Raw genomic sequence first — 18832 nt, 5'->3', positions numbered from 1 at the left:
CTACGACCACACTCAAAAGAAGGTTCTTTTTTCTGTTTGAGGCATCACCTTTTTTGCATGTTTGTCGCTCAGGATGTTCTCAGTCCTGTGGTGAAGATCACTTTGATAGATTACACGGTACGAATGCATTAGGCCTCCGGGGATTCACCCTTTACGAGCCAGACTTGTTTGCGTCTGCTACAGTCAACGACTGTGCAGTTAGGGAGTCCATACATTTCGGCAATACTGATTTACTGGATTGCCCCTCCGACAAGCCTCCCACATTAGGGAGAATACGGAGGAACGAATAAGACGGCAAATGTGAAACCTCGGTTGTATTGACCAGGTGTGATAGGGTAGGGACTGATCAGTTATCCATTGTTCCTCAGCTGATCGACCTCGACTAGCTTCGTGTAGGATAGACGGGTCACAGAACGTGATCTTGTCTATAATGCTGGATGAGAAGATCTCAGATTCCAGAAAGCGTCATTTCGCAGGTTGTATAGTACAGCTTTCCCAGGACGAAATGAAGGAATGCCTGCAATACGCACACATTCTTCTGCCTGTGGACCATCATCCAGTGTATCCAGAAAAAATACATTGAGACAGACATGGATAACAGGTGGATAAGGCAATTGTAGAAGCTTTCTATGTTGTCCGAGGATTAGACCTGAGCCAAAACTCGCCACTCTGTTCAGCACACTGGAAGTAATTGCCTTCAAGTCGATTATGCTAGGTTTGGGTTTGAAGACTGACCAATAGTTGATTGTTATTTCATGGAGGAAACCAGATATTTTGGTGTGTGCTCTGTGATTCTTTGGGAGATACAGCAGTTTGTTCTGCCGATATAAATGTCGCCTCAAATGCAGATGAAATGGGCTGTACAAAGGTTTTTTCAGTTGAGGTTTTGAGTCGAAGAGATCAAATGACTAACTTATTGTGAGTTGCGCGACCGGAATAGTATGATCAAGAGTGACTGTTAGCTTCCGTTTCATGTTTAGGCGTATATGATCCCATTTAAACAAAGTTAAGTAAACAAGTCTTCGCTTGTGATTGGTGATTGGCGAATGATCAGACGGAGGATTCGCATAGTCTTCTCTCCAAGCCCGGATCTCCTGAAAACAGACATGTGGTGGTAGGGTATTGGCCCAAAGAAGAGGGAATAGCTTGCTCAACGAAGGGTATGATGTCGTTACAGTGATCCAGATGAAGGAGGGCGTCAGTTACAACTTACGTACGAGAAGCCACAGGCGGAGATCTCAACAGCGCATTGTAGCTATCCAAAGTGGGCACTAAAGCAAAGAAAGGCCTCACTCAAATCAACCCAGAGCACAACAGTGTGTAGCTGATGCACTAGACAAGATATTCAGGAACAATAGCGTACTTTGCGCCTCAGGAGCCGCTGTGGAGAGTGCCTTGTTTGATTAGCAAGATTCTATCAAGTAAACACATTTTCATTGCATTAACAAGCCATTCAGCACACACCACACCTTATCTCTCCCCCAAACTACTCAAGCCGGAAAGCCACCTGCCTGAAAAGAAACGATTTGCTGGAGCAAGACAACCACTGTCCCTACGGATCTGGTTCTCTCATAAACCGGAATAGACTTTATCAGACCAATAGGAAACGGTTAAAGTTTTTGCTTCCTGCGCAAACAAATTCTGCTGCGTGAGTGTGAGATTTCGAATAGAACAGTGAATCTACTCAAGTCCAAACGAAGGACCAACCCCCCAAGTGAATAGTGCCCGGGACTGTGTCTACAGAATTATTTTCTGCGAGTGTACCAAGGTCGAAAAGGCACAGTCGGCTAGAGGACTTCACATAAGAATTGGTGAGTACAAGGGGTAAATGAACACAGATGAATATCGAACAGGAATGAAAGACCCAGAATTGGCAAGAGAGATGGACACTAGACACGGGGTACAAAATGAATCTAGGAAAGATTGAAGTTTTGAGACAGGCATAACGGTTCACAATATGGCGACTGATGGCTTAGTCGGTAAAACTCATCAAACTCTCAGGTTTGACTAGAATGGAAGGCGTAGAACTGATGACGATGTTCTGATCCGTCCAGTTGACACGTAGTGATACAGTTTTCAAAGATGAGTCATCAACAGAACTTGTTTAGATCCCAAGTGCACATACCTGCCCTAACCAAACTGTCCTAGCACCGAAAAGCCCACAGAGACCGACAAAATTTGCCAGTGACACCCAACTCAGGCTCATTGAACAGGGAGATCAGAAACCCTGAAACTATCAACCGTAAGATCTAGTCACCCACATTAACCGACAAGACTTTTGACGGACATTCAACACTGACCTGATGTGCGAGTCGGAAGAGATCTTGCTCACTTGTTCTTCGTCTGTCATAAGACGAAGGTAATCTACTAACCTACACCCTTGGCCTGACAAAGCTTTGTGCCAAAATGGCGGCTTTACCAATCCAGAAACTCTCTAACAAATTCTTCTGAAACACCATTCAAATGCCGTTAGTTAGCCAAGTTTGCAGGACAATTTCACCCTCTAAATCTCTAGGATTTGAGAGGTATGGGATAAACAATAAATTCAGAACTTTTCCAGATGAGCCCCGCCGAAAATTAATCCCCGCCGCCCAGAAAAGATCAGGAAGAAGAGAATATGTTATTTGTACTTTTAGTTTTTATTGAAGAGGGTAAAACTGTAACATGTCCTTAATAATTTGCATGAAAAGGTTCGTTTTTGGGTGCCTTTGCCTCCAGACGAACCCACGCAAGTGGCTGTCCACCAAAGATTGGTGTGTGCCGCATCGGCGTTTATTCTGCATCTTGTAGACGTGCCAAAGAGATTCGATGGTTTGTGTGTGAGCTCTAGTCGTTGGATCCACAAAGTATTCGGTGTGATTAACCGTTTCATGAGTATGCTTCATGTCAATCATCGTTTCAATTCCTTGTTATGATGCCCACATATCGGCGATGATGATTGAGTCGGGAGCGATGCAGGCCTGGATTATGTCCATCAAAGTGGCCGCAGTTCGATCTGGCACTGCATACATGAACACCCCTTTAGTCTGCAAAGGCCGCCAGGCGCAATCTTCACGAAGAAAGTTCTTTCAGTCAACAGCGGTCGTGTGGCTAACAGATAACTCCTCTGAGCAAAAGCTAATTTTTGCTAGATTTTTGGACCAGCAATAAATGAACAGAATTACTGTCCTAAACTCCATCCTAGACCGCTCCAGTCAAGTTCCCTTTCGAAGACCAATTTCTTTCTTACGTCTGAACGGAGAAAAGTTTTGCATAAAATGAGCCAAGATGCGGATTAGGAATTGTTTTCATCAAAAATAGGTCAAGATTGTGTGCGTACAATAAATTGGAGCTGGCAGAAAGTGGCGGGGCTTAACTTTCCGCACATGCACTTTTTGCATTGGTAGTGGGGCTTAGCTAGAAAAGATCCATAAATCCTGCACTATTCTCGGGAAATCTATTTGATTCGCTTGTTGGCATTCACAATCAAAATTCGGATGAAGGTAACCTGAAGAGTCATTCCATTAAAAAGTCTACTGACTCCATAAAAAACAACCACATGACTCATCTATGACTGTGTTTAGGAGACCATCGGTAGATTTATTGCTGGACAGCGTTTCGCTCTTGACACACAGAAGCTTCTTCAGGCCAAGTTACGAGGTGGTCGAGATTTAAGGTGGAAGGAAAACCAATCAGCTAAGTCAGGCTAAATCTGTTTTAGGCGTCTTGCTAACGTGGATCAGCGAGCGTTAATGCGTACATGGATTTGGGTTCAGCTTAGGGTCTATTTCTTCCGGTTCGCTTCACGTGAAGAACGTCGTTTGCACTTTTTCTCCGTATCTGTGGATGCGCTCCAGTGCCTGCTGCCAGAAAGAGCACTCACCGACGAAGAACACAACAGCAACAAGCGAGTGTGTGCGAGCGCAAAAGTCACAACGGCCCCGCGCTGTGACATTTTGACATTGATACAGGCTGCCTGATAGACGTTTAAAAAACACCCATCAACATTGGTCGTCCTTCTATGAAATGCCTGAATGCTGATCACATTCGGTCGTGCTTCTGAGGCGTTCTTGGACACTCGTAGGCTTTTGCTGAATCGACTGAATGACTGAGTGGCCTGGATGCTTGCCGGCTTGCGATTTTGGTGGTGTTTCAGAAAGTTCCGGGCGTTCAAGAATCTGATCTTCCTGATTGTAACCGAAAAAGATGACTTTTCGGTCGGTTCGAAGCATTTTCTCACCTTAAGACCCATAGATGGAGTAAAGTGAGTTGCCGCGGCTCGAAAGCGATCCAAATCGGTCTGAAAACAAGAGATCAAACAAAGGTATATGGTTGCTGGTACCATCGCGCCGAACACACACACACAGGCCACGTTGTAGGACACAAACGGTCGTTACTACGACTTAAAATTTTCAGCACACAGACTCCACCCGAAAATGATCCCAGAGAATCACTCGGTAGGAATGAATCCGGTCAACGTTGGCACACAGTGAAGTTATACCTCTAAACGTGGGAAACTCATCAGGCCTGAAGTTTCAAGTACGGATATCCGGTGCATCGTCCAGAACCAGCGGCGCGTGGACACATTCTCAAGGCAAAGGAACGTTTGAAACTTTGGATCACGTGACAGTCTTCGTGGGAGTTCACCTGAAAACCAACAATGATTACACTCGTGTATTTATCGTTGTCATAGAGTAATTCATAAAGAAATTTCGAACACAAAAAAAATCAACAAGACCTCGCTGCATTAAACTTCGCTTTTTGGAATTCGTTCCTCAGACGAACTCTGGGCATTGCGACCTTATGTTTAATATTACAATATAATAATAATGTATTATAATAGAAGTGTTGTGAAGGTAGTCATCGTGCGTTAGATTTGATTGAAGACCTGAGGCGTCACATCTTGCGATTAAATGCCCGCATTCACATGCGGTTGTATTCAACTAGGAGAAAGAGTGCGATACGTAAGGTGACCAGACTTACCTGATAAACCCCGAAAGGGAAAATCTGGACCACCGACATACACGAATTTGATGTCGCGCACGGTATCACGGAGAACACAATCGATGACACATTTCGCGCAGTTCGCTGACCGGCAGGGTACGTTTCTATGAACGCTTTCTAGGAAGTGATACCATAGATCCAAAGAGTACTTCTGAAAAGTTTCGAGCACAGAAGACTGAGAATTACGTTTTATAACGGTGCTTTACTTTGCGTATTCCGGAACCAAGAAAAACCAAACTTGTCTTGATGAACCTCGGCCTTCCAATGTGGTTCAGTATCTGTTTTTGTGAGCAAACTTCATCCATCTTAGCTGCCTGGACTGCAAGCGCCGCATGCAATGTACCACAATCTACGCAGTAGGGATGTTGATCCTAACGGATACTTCTTTCATCCAACGAATGAAGGGATATGTGACTTCGTATACGAGTCCTTTGATGTGAAATACGAACTATCGGACACTAAAAGTAAAACCTCATACACAAACTTCTTGGGAAAATCAAACTCCTGAAAGGCACTCTTGAGCTTTCCTGGATTTTGAAGAGTTTGCACGGTGACATATTGGTAGCAATAATTTATGAATCAGCTCAGATGGAGGCGCGGTGCTTTAAACTACATTGACTAGATGCTACTCGCACGTTTCATCAGTAATATACACCGTTACCTAAGTATTCGAGAAGATTGCTAAAGTCGCGACCCTCAAAATATTTAAATTTAGCAACAAAACTAAGGCGTCTGGTGCGTGTTTTATGAATCCCTAATGATTTTGTGGTGGATTTTTTATGCTGAATCAGGATAGGCGGTATCTGCTTGGTTGTACAGCGTTTGCGGACTATGTGTGCTAACCTCTGACGACAGCTGTTCCTGACGCGCAACTCTTTGACAGCCCACCAACGGTTTAACACTGCTTCTTGGGGTAAATCAAACAGGCGTAATCTCCGAGCCTACACCAACCTCTCTTTCCACCCAACACCAAGGGGCAAAACGCATCCATTTCTAAGTGGTGTAAAAAGGAGACTCAGCTGAATCCCAGCTGAGTCTCCCGTTTATGACAGCTTCGGCTGGGTGCACTGCACAACTCTTGTTTCCGGATGTCCAAGGATGGTTTATTCACATGACAGCCGAGTCCACAGATGAGAACAAATGTCCGTTTTCGACCGACAGTTTCTATCTTCCGATATATCAAATGAGTGGACCTACAATAATCTTCAAAGGAAAGAGCAGGCTATGGAACTGGCCACCTTGTATTAGTTACCAACGTTAAAAATAAATGATATCAGAATATAAATGCTTCCTGTAAAGCAATTCTCGAGTTACCGCACACTCGAAATGCAATAGCAACATCATACTACGTCACAGAAGGGTGTTAAACATAACAAAACGGAATAAAAATAGAGACAAAACTCGAATGTGGCTTCCAAAAAACGAGCTAGAATTTATAATTAAGCGGTGTCGATGAGGCAGTCCGAGTAGGAGAGCGAAAAACGGGTGAATATAAACAAGGCGATTGTTCCAGCCGGCAAGTTGGTATCAGGAACTTCACAATGACAACGCGAGAGGAGATACTACAAGTAACGTAGTACCATCCGCGAGAAACTCAGCTGAATCTCTCGTTTGTGAAATTCTTCAACTGAATGTGCTGCACAAAGGTCGCTTCATGCTACAGTTGGTGCGATATTCGAGATATCGCAGTATATTTTTATAAAGGAGAGATGCAGGTGAGTCTACCGTGAAAGACAAATTGATTGGTGTTGTCGAAACCAGTCCAATTCGGGTTCAAGTAGAACATTAGGTTGATGAAAACTCGGAAACTGCGTCTACCCGATTAGCCACAGGAAGAGCGAAACCGGTCGTGGGTATCGCGATAGCTCAAATATCAGACCAGCTGAAACCTAAGGCGGCCTGATGCAGCACATTCAATTGCTTGAAAAGATCGTAAACGAAAGAATTCAGCTGGGCTCAGGTGCGCTCCCGGAAAACCCGCAAATTTGTTTGCAGATGCCTACTGAGGATGATGCCCAGTAAGGATGAAAATGCTGTACAGTGATTTGCAGCTTTCCAGTAAAGACTAGCAGGATAAAATATGGACATCCCATAGTTGCTAATAAAGGTGTTTTTCTGGTCCAACTATTTGTGGCTGTTGAAAAGAAATACAGAACTGTCACTCCTACCATGCAGGAGAGAAACGGTCACTCAGTATCTTGAACAGGTTACTCGAAAGAGCTCTGCAACGTTTCTTTTGAGCCCAGTCTTGTGCATGATCTGTGTTAGCTTCACCAAAACCTCAGCATCGAAATCTTTTAGAATGCATAGTTTTCCCCTAAAAAAAGTTTTGTTTATGATGGAGAAGCATAACTGGTCAAACGATTGCCTGGTTGCCAGTTTCATGATAAATCACGTGACTGTCTTGTGCAGTGAAAGGGCTTGGATTGCTCCAAGCACAAGAAAAGAATGTATGCTTTAGTGAAGATGAATGATCAAACCCAGCAGAGAGTTTTCAGCGACCCAGTGAGTAGTGCATTATGTCCAAACCCAACAGATTTTGCAGGCTCAGACTGAAAAAAAGAGGTAGGATTTCGTCGTTTCGTTGATTGGAGATGCTATCTTCGCTTGATACATCCGAAGCAACCCTCCAGACTTTAACTCCGGCGGAAAGATTGTGTTTTTAAACTGAATTTGGGATGAATGGAATCGATCGTTCAACAGTGCGCTAAGCCTGATCGACTGACTCACGTGCTTGACAGTCGACCATATAGTAACTAGACCTTGTGCTTAAACGCAGTGGAGAATCGATCATGCCAGCATTTATAGGATGCAGACTAACCATGACTACTTCTCGGTATGGACTCAGCCTTCCGATTTGAAACCTCTTCCATAAGTCCTCAAAAGTTCAACCGGTGGGCGAAAGTTTCTCAGCCGGTAAAAGCCTCACAAAAGACTTGTCCCACTCTTTGTAATGTACTACTGATAAGGTTGCTGAAAATCCGTCGACAGCCCACGACCGTTTCGCCCTTCTTTGGGGCTCATCAGGTAGGCGCGGTCCCCGGGTTTCCGTCAACCTTATGTTCTACTTATCCTACTCCTCTGAACAGACCATGCAAGACCGCCCACTTCTAATGGCAACCTAATCGTACAATCAACCTTATTTCTACTTATCCTACTCCTCTGAACAGACCATGCAAGACCGCCCACTTCTAATGGCAACCTAATCGTACAAATATCTGTTCTCATCCATCTGAACAGACCAGAAAGAGCCGGGATTCGGTGGCCTCTTGGACTGCGTCTTACGACGACCATTATCTTTATCCAAGGAGATCACCTACTACTCTGGAAGGCAAATTTTATGACCAATCTTGTTTACAGCATCAGCATACATAGATGAGTTCAAACATGAAGGGTTCACTCAACTGCAAAATCATTTATTTCACTCGTAAATTCTCAAAATCGGTTATTCAACTGACACACCCAATGTTTCCAAATTGCCAAGTGTTTTACTATAATTAAACTGGACACAGTAGTCACAAATGGTTCCACAGTCCAGTTAGGTGATGCTGGTCTCTTCCGAGTTGACTGGTTCGTAAGCTAATTTCTTTGTCTACAAGTTGTTTCTGACTGATCTCGAGAGAATACTCTGAGATTGGCTGTTACACTTTCTGAATCACCGCAGTTTGCTGCTGCTTCGCGTTGTTCTGTTCGGCAGGGGTCAGCCATCCCTGGGACCGTTTGGCAAACTGGTTCACCCGTGAAAGTTCCCTTCGAATAATCTTGAGTACCTGGTCAAATACATTCAAACTTAAATTCCTGAGGTGAAAGAGCTTTGAACTCGTGAACAAAGGTGCTCAGCATCCTTATTGGAATTCGGACTACTTCGGAAACTGTTCCCAGACTCAAAGCTGGTAGCTCTAAAGAGGCTGGTCATGAGACACAATAAGGGTTCCTGGAGTTGGAATAACAAAACAGCGATTATCTAAATGTACGTTTGTCTTGCAGCTGTAGCTGGAAAGTAGAAATCGCCGTGCAGCTGTGGACGCATGGACGTCAATTGAATGACCCGGTTTTAAGCAAAGTGTAAACGCTGCGAACAGCTCGAATTTCCGGAAGCACGTGAATGACCTCGCAGTTGTAGCAGTGTGAAAAACTGTTATACAAATTAGTCCCCCTATGGTAGATTGTTCTTTCAGATAAGGTAAACCTGAGCCGGTATATAAGCACCAGCACACGGTTGTTCGCGTCTTTGGCTCAAACAGGTGAGTATTTACTTCATTCTCCTTTCGTTTACCGATACAGTATCGTGCGTACTCTATTACCATGCCACAGTATACTACTTTCAACATCCGCCAGTTTCTATCCAAAGGTCTTCAAAACGAAACGGTCTTTCATAGTCTGAAATTGCAACTGAATACATTGGTACATCAATAGGATGTCATGTTTCTTGGTCGTGGTAGATAGGCTCCTATCCGGAAAGATCGACAAACTGTCCAGCTTATGTGGCACCTGAACTGCCAGCAGACAACCCAGAAAACCAAGCGGAGAATTCGGATTACATCATATTTCGACTAAACTATGAGTGGACTTTCCGCTCGATGGCAAATGAAACCAAAATGCTGGTTTGCAACAGAATGCGTGCTGACCAGGTACTCGGTCCTTCAAATCGTCCTGTCGTTCATTGACTTTTGTCGGTTCATCTTCTACTGAGTAAACTTCAAGTAGTCCTCAAGTCTATTCGTCAACTGGATGGCACCGTTCAATAAGGATTGTCAAGCATGAATATTTCGATGCAAAAAAGTTTGTTGTTGGATCCAACCGAAAGTTAGGGCGTTGGCTTTCGTCTCTGGACTACCGGAGCTGCAGTACCAAACGCGCCTAGAAGCGGCGGTCTTGGTGCGTCTCATATTTGAATTACCAGAACGCTTGAATTGGTGAGTTTCATGCTAACATACATGCCACACTCGTGGCAATGGAGACTCCAAGCGGGTCACCATGCGCAGTACCACGCTGGTAGTGTTTCGCCTGATGTGGAGCTTTTAAAATATGGGTATTACGGAAGAGGGCACGATAATAGTTTAAGTCCGCCTTTTTTTGGTGTAAACCGTCATCAGCCTCAAGTTTGTGGTTCTCTATCCATAAATGTTCGCCACCGGATGTCATCGACCTACAACACAAATGACTCATTCATGTATACCATTTAGGATCAATAATCAGAGAGTCGGATAACAATATGTTGTGGACTACAGTCTCCCTAATGCCTTCTTATCACCGTGAACCCTGGACTGGATAGCCACCTGATCACCTGGTGCGCTTGACCAAACCAGAATAACTCAATGAACGTGTGAGCCGGCTGATCTATTGATCACTGTCGCATACAAGTAGGTCAAAAAAGTGAATACTAAGAATACAACTCATCTGTCAAGGACCAGTGAAGAACAACCAATGAAATCTGTCTCAACGAAAACGGTTATTCCATTGGCTATTATATAGTCTCGTTACATTTGGAACTGGTTCTCCTACTACACTATAGCCCGGTCATTCGTCGTCTTGACCAAGTTCTATGAAATCATTACAAGTGAGCTGAGCAATCTATATGTTACTTTTGAGGGATGAGTTGATCATATAAAGACCTGAGCCAGTGTAGCTGAATTAACAAACGCGCGGCTGAGTCGTCATTAGGCAAGCCAGTTCACCGGTATTTTGAATAGTCTGAGAGTTAACAGCCCACGCTCCCAAGCATATCTCATAATCCGCCGCAGTACATTCAAACCAAGAAACCATCGGTTGATATGAAGGGTTTATTTGTGAAGTCCGCTGGGAGCATCAGGGGGGCGCACTGGAGCAAACCAAAAGATACTCAATGTTATGGAGAGATTTAAAAGTTTCAATAGATAGATCGTCCTCCAGGTGTAACCAATCTATGCTGGAAAGTCGATAACCACTCTACAGGTGTTTCCTCCTTAGTGGGAATTACCAGCAGAGCGGATCTAATGAAACTCTGGGGATTCTCGAACCCATGACCTCCCGGTCAAGTTTAAAGGCTTAATCGTTCAGCAGCGAGCGGCTAAACAGCCGTGAGATCAAGCCACACTCAGTCCTCGATAACGGAAACTCCACCATGTGACTGGGCCCTCAAGTGATTATTTCTCAGATAGAAGATTCACTCGTCCTGTGGAACATTCTTCCTTCTGAGTTTTTAAGAACCAAAGGATCTGAGCCCAGCGTCTGAACACAACTTGTAAAGCTGTGTTTTCTAAATCCACTATTGTTCGCTCTCCTCCGTTCCGTAAAAAGGTGGTTCTTTTTGGATGTAGTGAGGCCAAGATGAGTGAACGTTTCTAGCTCCTTCCTAATGCTCATCAGTGAAAAGACTATCGCTAGAAAACCAGTATACTTGCGAGTTTTTGAGACGAAGTCTAGAAATCTGCAGGCTAGTATCTAACACAATACATACTTTCTGAAGTAAATGATATGAGCAAGTTCCTATTCATGCACGAAAGGGGAAAAGTGAAATCGTGAATAAACAAATACACTCATTTGCAAATCGATTTGGTTTTCATGGGAGAGTCAGCTGAATCTCTCATTTATGATATTCTTTAACTGAATGTGCTGCACACAGCCCTCCGCATGTTTCCGTAGGTACGATATCCGAGATGTCGCAGTATATTCTCCTAAAGGAAACTATCCATAATTTTGCTAAAAACTCTTCGAAGAGAATGACGACTTCAGGAAAGGCGAAATCGTCTCTCAAGGAGAAGAAAGCGACATATTGGATGGTAGTCTATTTGGTTTGGGCAGAAAACTCAAGTGCCTATCGAGTTTCACTTCAGTCACCCGACCCTGGGAGAGAACGGGGACATATGACTCTATTGTGTGTGACTTGTGATAAAGTACATTTAGCAAGTGCATTATTCCCAGCCTCATCTTCACCTTAACGTGCTGGACTGGTTTACCTGACCGTAGTCTAAAGCCTGGGAATAGCTTTTGATGCCAAATTTTATAAGCTTCATTCAGTAACACTGACAAGACTGGGTAGCCATTGATTGATTTATCCTCGTCCACCGTTTTCAAACTCTTCATGTAAGGAATGTGATTGTCTGGTTAGCCGTAACGAACTGTGAACTTGAATATTTTGTGCGTACATTTGACTAGGCACTAGATGATGCGAGTGTCTCTCAGTGTAGTCCTGAGTTCAGTGTACATAGGAACATGAAAAAACGGCCCAAATTAGGGAATCCCTGTAACTTAAGAAGCAGTCTTAGAAGTAGGGCTGTGTACTTTCGCTCATGGTGACATGCACTGAAAGTTGTTTGTGCCGCAGGATAAAAAAGAACCACTTTCGTGATTGATGGAATCCTGTTCTATTGGTATGTTTTACCAGACTATCGTTGGCGGCCGCTTTGAGATGTCCAAAAAGGCGCCCATTCATGCCATCACATGGTCCAGATGTCCTAACACTATGCAGTCATCTTTAATTCTTTCCGTGATGTCACAGTTTTTCCCGGGGAACCAAGTAGGGAGCACTTTCTGAAGAGGATCACTCAGAAGTGGTCCCTCTTGAAACGGAACCTACGCAACCGGAGGCGGTGCTGTCAGTTGAACTACCCGAAGAGATATTAGTTCTGAATTACTGGGATCCTTTTAATGGAAAGCCACAAAATGAAGTGGTTTGCATATGACGGTACTGTACTTTTTGTATCAAATCATCGTCAGACTACTTTTGAAACCCATCCAACTCAAGTTACGACTCATCCATAAACAAATGGAATATTAGATTGCATCCTTTGAAACCAGAAACCGAGTTAACTGTTTTGCGCAAGAAAGTGTTAAGATCAGTAGTCATTCTAGTCCAGATGACGTGATTTGTTGTTGTCTGGAAAGCAAAGACTAGGTGGCGTGTTTATTGTTCCTCTTTTTGAGAATGCTACTTATCTATTGTGAGTAATCAACTTCCGTTCTCATGCTTAGTGAAGAAAGACACCAGAAGCAATCTGAGCGCAAGTTCATCCCATAATTGACCAAAGCATGGAGGAGCTTAAAACATTGTAACCCCCAGATTGGTCTGAACAAGGTAGTAAGGAAACTACTCACAAGGTCGTGGGCTGTCGCGGAGTTTTCAGCAACCTCGTAAGTAGTTTCCTTTATGAAAAGGTAGTAAGGATATATTTAGTACAAACTTGTCAATATCATGACGTGTAAAACTGGATAAAATGTGTCAGACTATAAGTCGTGCACCGGACGACAATATGTGAGGTGTATTCACCCCACAACAATCTTGTTCTTGCTGCCCTGTTTACTAGGCAAGGTTCCTCAAATCCCTGACCAAAAAATTGTCGACTAGGCTCAGCAGCTATACAGGGCCTACTGATTTTCCCGTGTTGTTTGAGTTTGTTCACTACGTTTGGTGTTGTTTTGCACATCTGCTACTACTCCACTTTGTTCATTCTATCATTAAAAGTCACGAGTAGTGTTCGTTGGCTTGTTCGCTGAGCTGGACCACCACCAACCCACCGCTACGCACTAATACGCTCCACAATAACGCACTGATGATTTCACCTCGATTGGTGATGAAACGTTTGCAATCAAATTGCCCAGCTCAGCGAACAAGCCAACGACCACCATCTACGCTACCTGAGCTACCAACATTTTCCTCTATAGAAAACGAGTAGTGTGTTATGTCCAAACAGTGTTTCGCGATAACTCTTATATCGTACTAATTGAAACATGAGGCAGGCTTCGTGCAGAACATTCCGTTGAAGAATGTCCCAAACGACAAATCAAGCTGGGATACGGGTCAAAATTAACTCCGCATTCCTACAGAACAGAAGGTTAAGGTGAACTTGGCAGCTGCACCTACGACTCAGAAAGTGTAGGCGAAAAAGGTGGAATTGTTTTCAGCGACCTTGAGAGTAGTGCGTTGCGTCTAGAAAATACACTGCGATATATCATATATTGTGCCAAACGAGGCGGCTTTGTGCGCCACGTTCAGTTGGCCCAGAACTCTACAGACGAGATATTCAGCCAGGATTTAGTTGAGTCACCCGTCACATCCGAATTGGTGTGCAACTGTATGTAGTTCGCGAATGACACCCAACTTGGGTTCAGTTGGAACATAACGTGCAAAAGAACCCGGTGACTGCACCAAGAAGAGATGCTGTCGAACAATTTTCAGCAATATTTTTTGCATTTTTTTTGGCAAAAACTAATCCCATGTGTTGTTGTAGCTCGTCTGTTCATTCGTCAAGCGCCTCCTCAATCTCTACGCTGTAATGTCTGAAGGGTAAGTTAACCCATTCGGAAAAGTACATCCATACCACTTTGTTTTTTTTTACTAGATTCATCCACAAAAACCCATCGTATTTAGCAAAAACAGAGTTGTTTCTTAACTCAGTACAAGAATAACCACACTGAAAGCTGTAAACTTATGAATATTTTGTCGTTTGAGCAGTTCTATCCACCAGGACAAAGTGACTAGCTGTAATTCTAACTCATTGGGAGGTTGGTGAGGAATGAGTTCGTATGGAGCTCATGTCCGAAGTCCCCAATCGGTTCACCGAGCGTTCACTGATCTTGCTTGCTTACACGAAGTGCATGACAGTAATTTAAACTTGCAGCCAGGAATCTGACTACCACGGAGTTGCCACACGGGTGTTCCTGATGCGTTGCAATCCTCATGGAGAACCTAGTAATTGGCACGCGAATCGCCTTGAGTTTCGAGACTGACATTCGCAACTTGGGGCTATTTGTCCCTGGGGGCAGGAGCATAGGAACACCTGTAATTCGCTACACTCAAATCACAGCTGAACGTCAAGTGCTGTAGACTAGCGCAATAACAGTGACCAAAACAAACTTTTAGACAATATAGACTAGCTCTGATAAAGAGTAGTTTTCATAGGAACACAGAAACTCCGTCAACACTCTAAACTGCGTTCACTATTCACAGACAGCTTTATAACGTTTTAAATGCCTAAGTAACACTTGGATTGATAAGATTGAGTTAGAAACATACAGACTCATGTTGCTTATGTGAGTTCAAGTATGATTCATTCCCAGCCCTTAGTTAAAAAATGATGTCCACTTAGTACTCATCATCAACATCACCATCATCATCATCTTCATCCCAATCATCATCACCATCATCATCATCATCATCATCGATAGCATGACATCAGTGTTCAACATCTATGCTTCATTGCCGTACTACCATGATTTACTGAAAGCCTTATTAGGAAAAAATGAATAAAGGTAGACGGGGGAAGGGTTTACTGCTGGCCTACCACAATCACTCCGCAGTGCCTACATCTCCGAACACCCATTCAGGCCATCCGGAAAGAAACTGACAAAAAACGCCACTGACATCAGTAGGCAATCGTATCTTGCAGTGTCTCCAACTAGGAGTAGTGGGGATCATGCGTTCATCCCATCCTGGAAGGCGAGTAGCACCGACAACACCTAAACCTTTCATAATCTCTGCCATACTTCTCAGCCAGGTCAAGGATTAACTACCACTTTGAATTGGGCATGGAAAATAGCACTATGTTCGACAAACACTTGTTCGACATGGGCAATACACGGCCCGACCAACACAGCTTCTGGTGCTTGACACGTTTTTCGATGAGGTCCTCAATTCGTCAACACCAGCTCAGACGAGCTGCGGTTCTGAGACAACGATTGTCGAACACCTGAAGACGTCTCAGTTCCGCTGCTCGAACAGGCCCAGTTTCACAGCTTTACAACAAACGCAGCACTGTAGCCTGATACACACATTCCTTGAGGTTCAGAATGTACAGTTTCGATGCCACAGGTGTATCAAATTAGCGACCCGGACCTTGCAGATTCGTGCACTGACCTCATTTGTCACTCTACAATCAAAACTAATACAAGATCCAAGATACTGTAAGTGCCCCAGTTAACATATGTTTACGAGAGCAAAATTACTTGAGCATTCCGCTGTTTCGCAGCTAAGGTAAATTGTGGAACCTAGTGGTGTTACGTGTTTGGGTTTCATCTACTACTAATAAACTTCTCTTCGAGAAGAACTCCTCCACTGAAGTCACACACTTGTGTTATTTACGGGAAAGTAGAGTGACATCTCTTCGAAAGATTTTTCTTGTTAACATCTCCGTATGCAAAAATCCTATGAACCCTTACAAAAAACGGGTAACCGAACATAGTTAAGCTCCCGTAGGGTGGACACTATGACGGAAACTAACCTTCTAGGATGGTCAATACATCAATCAGCACATTCTGGTGCAGGCAATGTTCGGTTGGTCGCTGTGTGGCGACAGCAACGGTCTTGCTGCGGTTGACGGCATTTTAGCTTTTTTTCCTGTTAGCATATTCATAAGGCCATAATCTTTTTTACGTTTAGCGCACACGGGCTTAGCGAGTCTTTACGCAAGTACGTTTGTGTCCACCCGTACACTCTGACGTATACACATGTACACGCACACATGTACGCGCATGCATCTATGCGCACGCATGTACGAACACGTACGTACGTACTCATACGCAGGAACAGGCACGCATGAAATGGACACATGTCCACTCACACGTCTGGTTTTGATCGACCCCTGTTAGTTAGTTGGTAGATAGATAGATAGATAGATTAGATAGATAGACAGATTAGATAGATAGATAGATAGATAGATAGATAGATAGATAGATAGATAGATAGATAGATAGATAGATAGATAGATAGATAGATAGATAGATAGATAGATAGATAGATAGATAGATAGATAGATAGATAGATAGATAGATAGATAGATAGATAGATAGATAGATAGATAGATAGATAGATAGATAGATAGATAGATAGATAGATAGATAGATAGATAGATAGATAGATAGATAGATAGATAGATAGATAGATAGATAGATAGATAGATAGATAGATAGATAGATAGATAGATAGATAGATAGATAGATAGATAGATAGATAGATAGATAGATAGATAGATAGATAGATAGATAGATAGATAGATAGATAGATAGATAGATAGATAGATAGATAGATAGATAGATAGATAGATAGATAGATAGATAGATAGATAGATAGATAGATAGATAGATAGATAGATAGATAGATAGATAGATAGATAGATAGATAGATAGATAGATAGATAGATAGATAGATAGATAGATAGATAGATAGATAGATAGATAGATAGATAGATAGATAGATAGATAGATAGATAGATAGATAGATAGATAGATAGATAGATAGATAGATAGATAGATAGATAGATAGATAGATAGATAGATAGATAGATAGATAGATAGATAGATAGATAGATAGATAGATAGATAGATAGATAGATAGATAGATAGATAGATAGATAGATAGATAGATAGATAGATAGATAGATAGATAGATAGATAGATAGATAGATAGATAGATAGATAGATAGATAGATAGATAGATAGATAGATAGATAGATAGATAGATAGATAGATAGATAGATAGATAGATAGATAGATAGATAGATAGATAGATAGATAGATAGATAGATAGATAGATAGATAGATAGATAGATAGATAGATAGATAGATAGATAGATAGATAGATAGATAGATAGATAGATAGATAGATAGATAGATAGATAGATAGATAGATAGATAGATAGATAGATAGATAGATAGATAGATAGATAGATAGATAGATAGATAGATAGGCTTAATGAGCGGCCGATCGTTCATATCGCAGTTTTTGATCGATTGATCTACGAGAGTTTCGTGAGCCTCTTATATTCAAATTATGTCAAATCTGCGTGATACGGCCGCAGAACGCCCAATAAGCACGTAACTTAAATTAGACACTGCTGAATACTCAGGCGTGTACATCTTGCCGGCTATGTTTATGGACACAAGTTTGCTGTGTCCATAATCGGGAATGACATCTAAATTATCTACGGGGCGTTTTGTTTCCACGAAGTTCGTCGGCACTCAATTTACGATCTTACAAAGGGTTTTTACTAGTCAATTGGACATGCATTCATCCAAGTTCATCCGGGTACTACTTATCTGATCACCGGTTTACATTTAGATGTGTATATTTTATGATCCGTCAATTCGTGTAAATTCTCATAGATGAGTGTACAACCTTCCAAGTTGACAACAGTACTTTTGGACTGCGCATTGTAGACATGTGAAATGTAGGACATATTATGCTTTGCGCACACGTGTAATCAAACGACTTCAGTAGCTGAATTGACTGTTCACCAGTGGAAAACTGCTCTGGGAACATGCATGAAAATCCATTATATCCACACAATTTCTCATTCGGTGCCAAAAACTGATAGTTTTCCCTTGTTTACTTTACCCTTTCTCAGTAACACGGATTTCAAGGAACTAGCCAAAAGCCTACAGGCACACCTGAACGGGGAACAAAACGGGCCCATGTCTGTGGAAGAACTGAAGCAGTTATTACCGGATGAAAACCTAAAGTCCTGTCTGGACGCATTCTTGCAGAAACATGAGAAGCATTCGCTGGAAAAGATTGACTTGGCCGAACTATTGGACCTTCTAAGTGCTGAACTGCCTTGATCAATAGACTGACATAACAACATTATTAGTGTAACTTTGACAGCATCCCCTATTACCCCCACCCAATAATTTAGTAAATAGAACGATTGTGTCGTGAGAAAACTATCAGTAAATTATTTTTATTGTGGGGGAATTTGTGTAAAGCTCGAGACAGCTGAGCGGTTAGCATGTGAACATCTCCTGACTGGAAGGTCCTTAGTTCGAAACCTACACCGATACTACGACCAGTGATCTCTGGTATTGGGCATCTTGATGCTATCTCAGCCTTCCACCTTCCTTCGACTTTCACGACAGTAACGCTTAGAAGGAAAGGAAT

General features: G+C 42.7%; 1 protein-coding gene across 1 annotated transcript in view; it reads right to left on the bottom strand.

Annotated features, from left to right (window-relative positions):
* The window catches only part of T265_06885 (hypothetical protein), a gene marked incomplete at both ends in the record, with an annotated part of 52474 nt that overhangs the window by 12747 nt on the left and 20895 nt on the right, over nucleotides 1–18832 (bottom strand). The window contains one exon of the mRNA XM_009172273.1: nucleotides 3863–4279. Within this exon, the coding sequence (XP_009170537.1) occupies nucleotides 3863–4279 (417 nt within the window). The remainder of the gene's footprint in view (nucleotides 1–3862; nucleotides 4280–18832) is intronic.

The sequence above is a fragment of the Opisthorchis viverrini genome, assembly GCF_000715545.1.
Source record: "Opisthorchis viverrini unplaced genomic scaffold opera_v5_150, whole genome shotgun sequence".
Lineage (NCBI taxonomy): Eukaryota > Metazoa > Platyhelminthes > Trematoda > Opisthorchiida > Opisthorchiidae > Opisthorchis > Opisthorchis viverrini.
The sequence above is the reverse complement of the archived record's forward strand: the minus strand, read 5'-3'. Positions and strand labels throughout refer to the sequence as shown.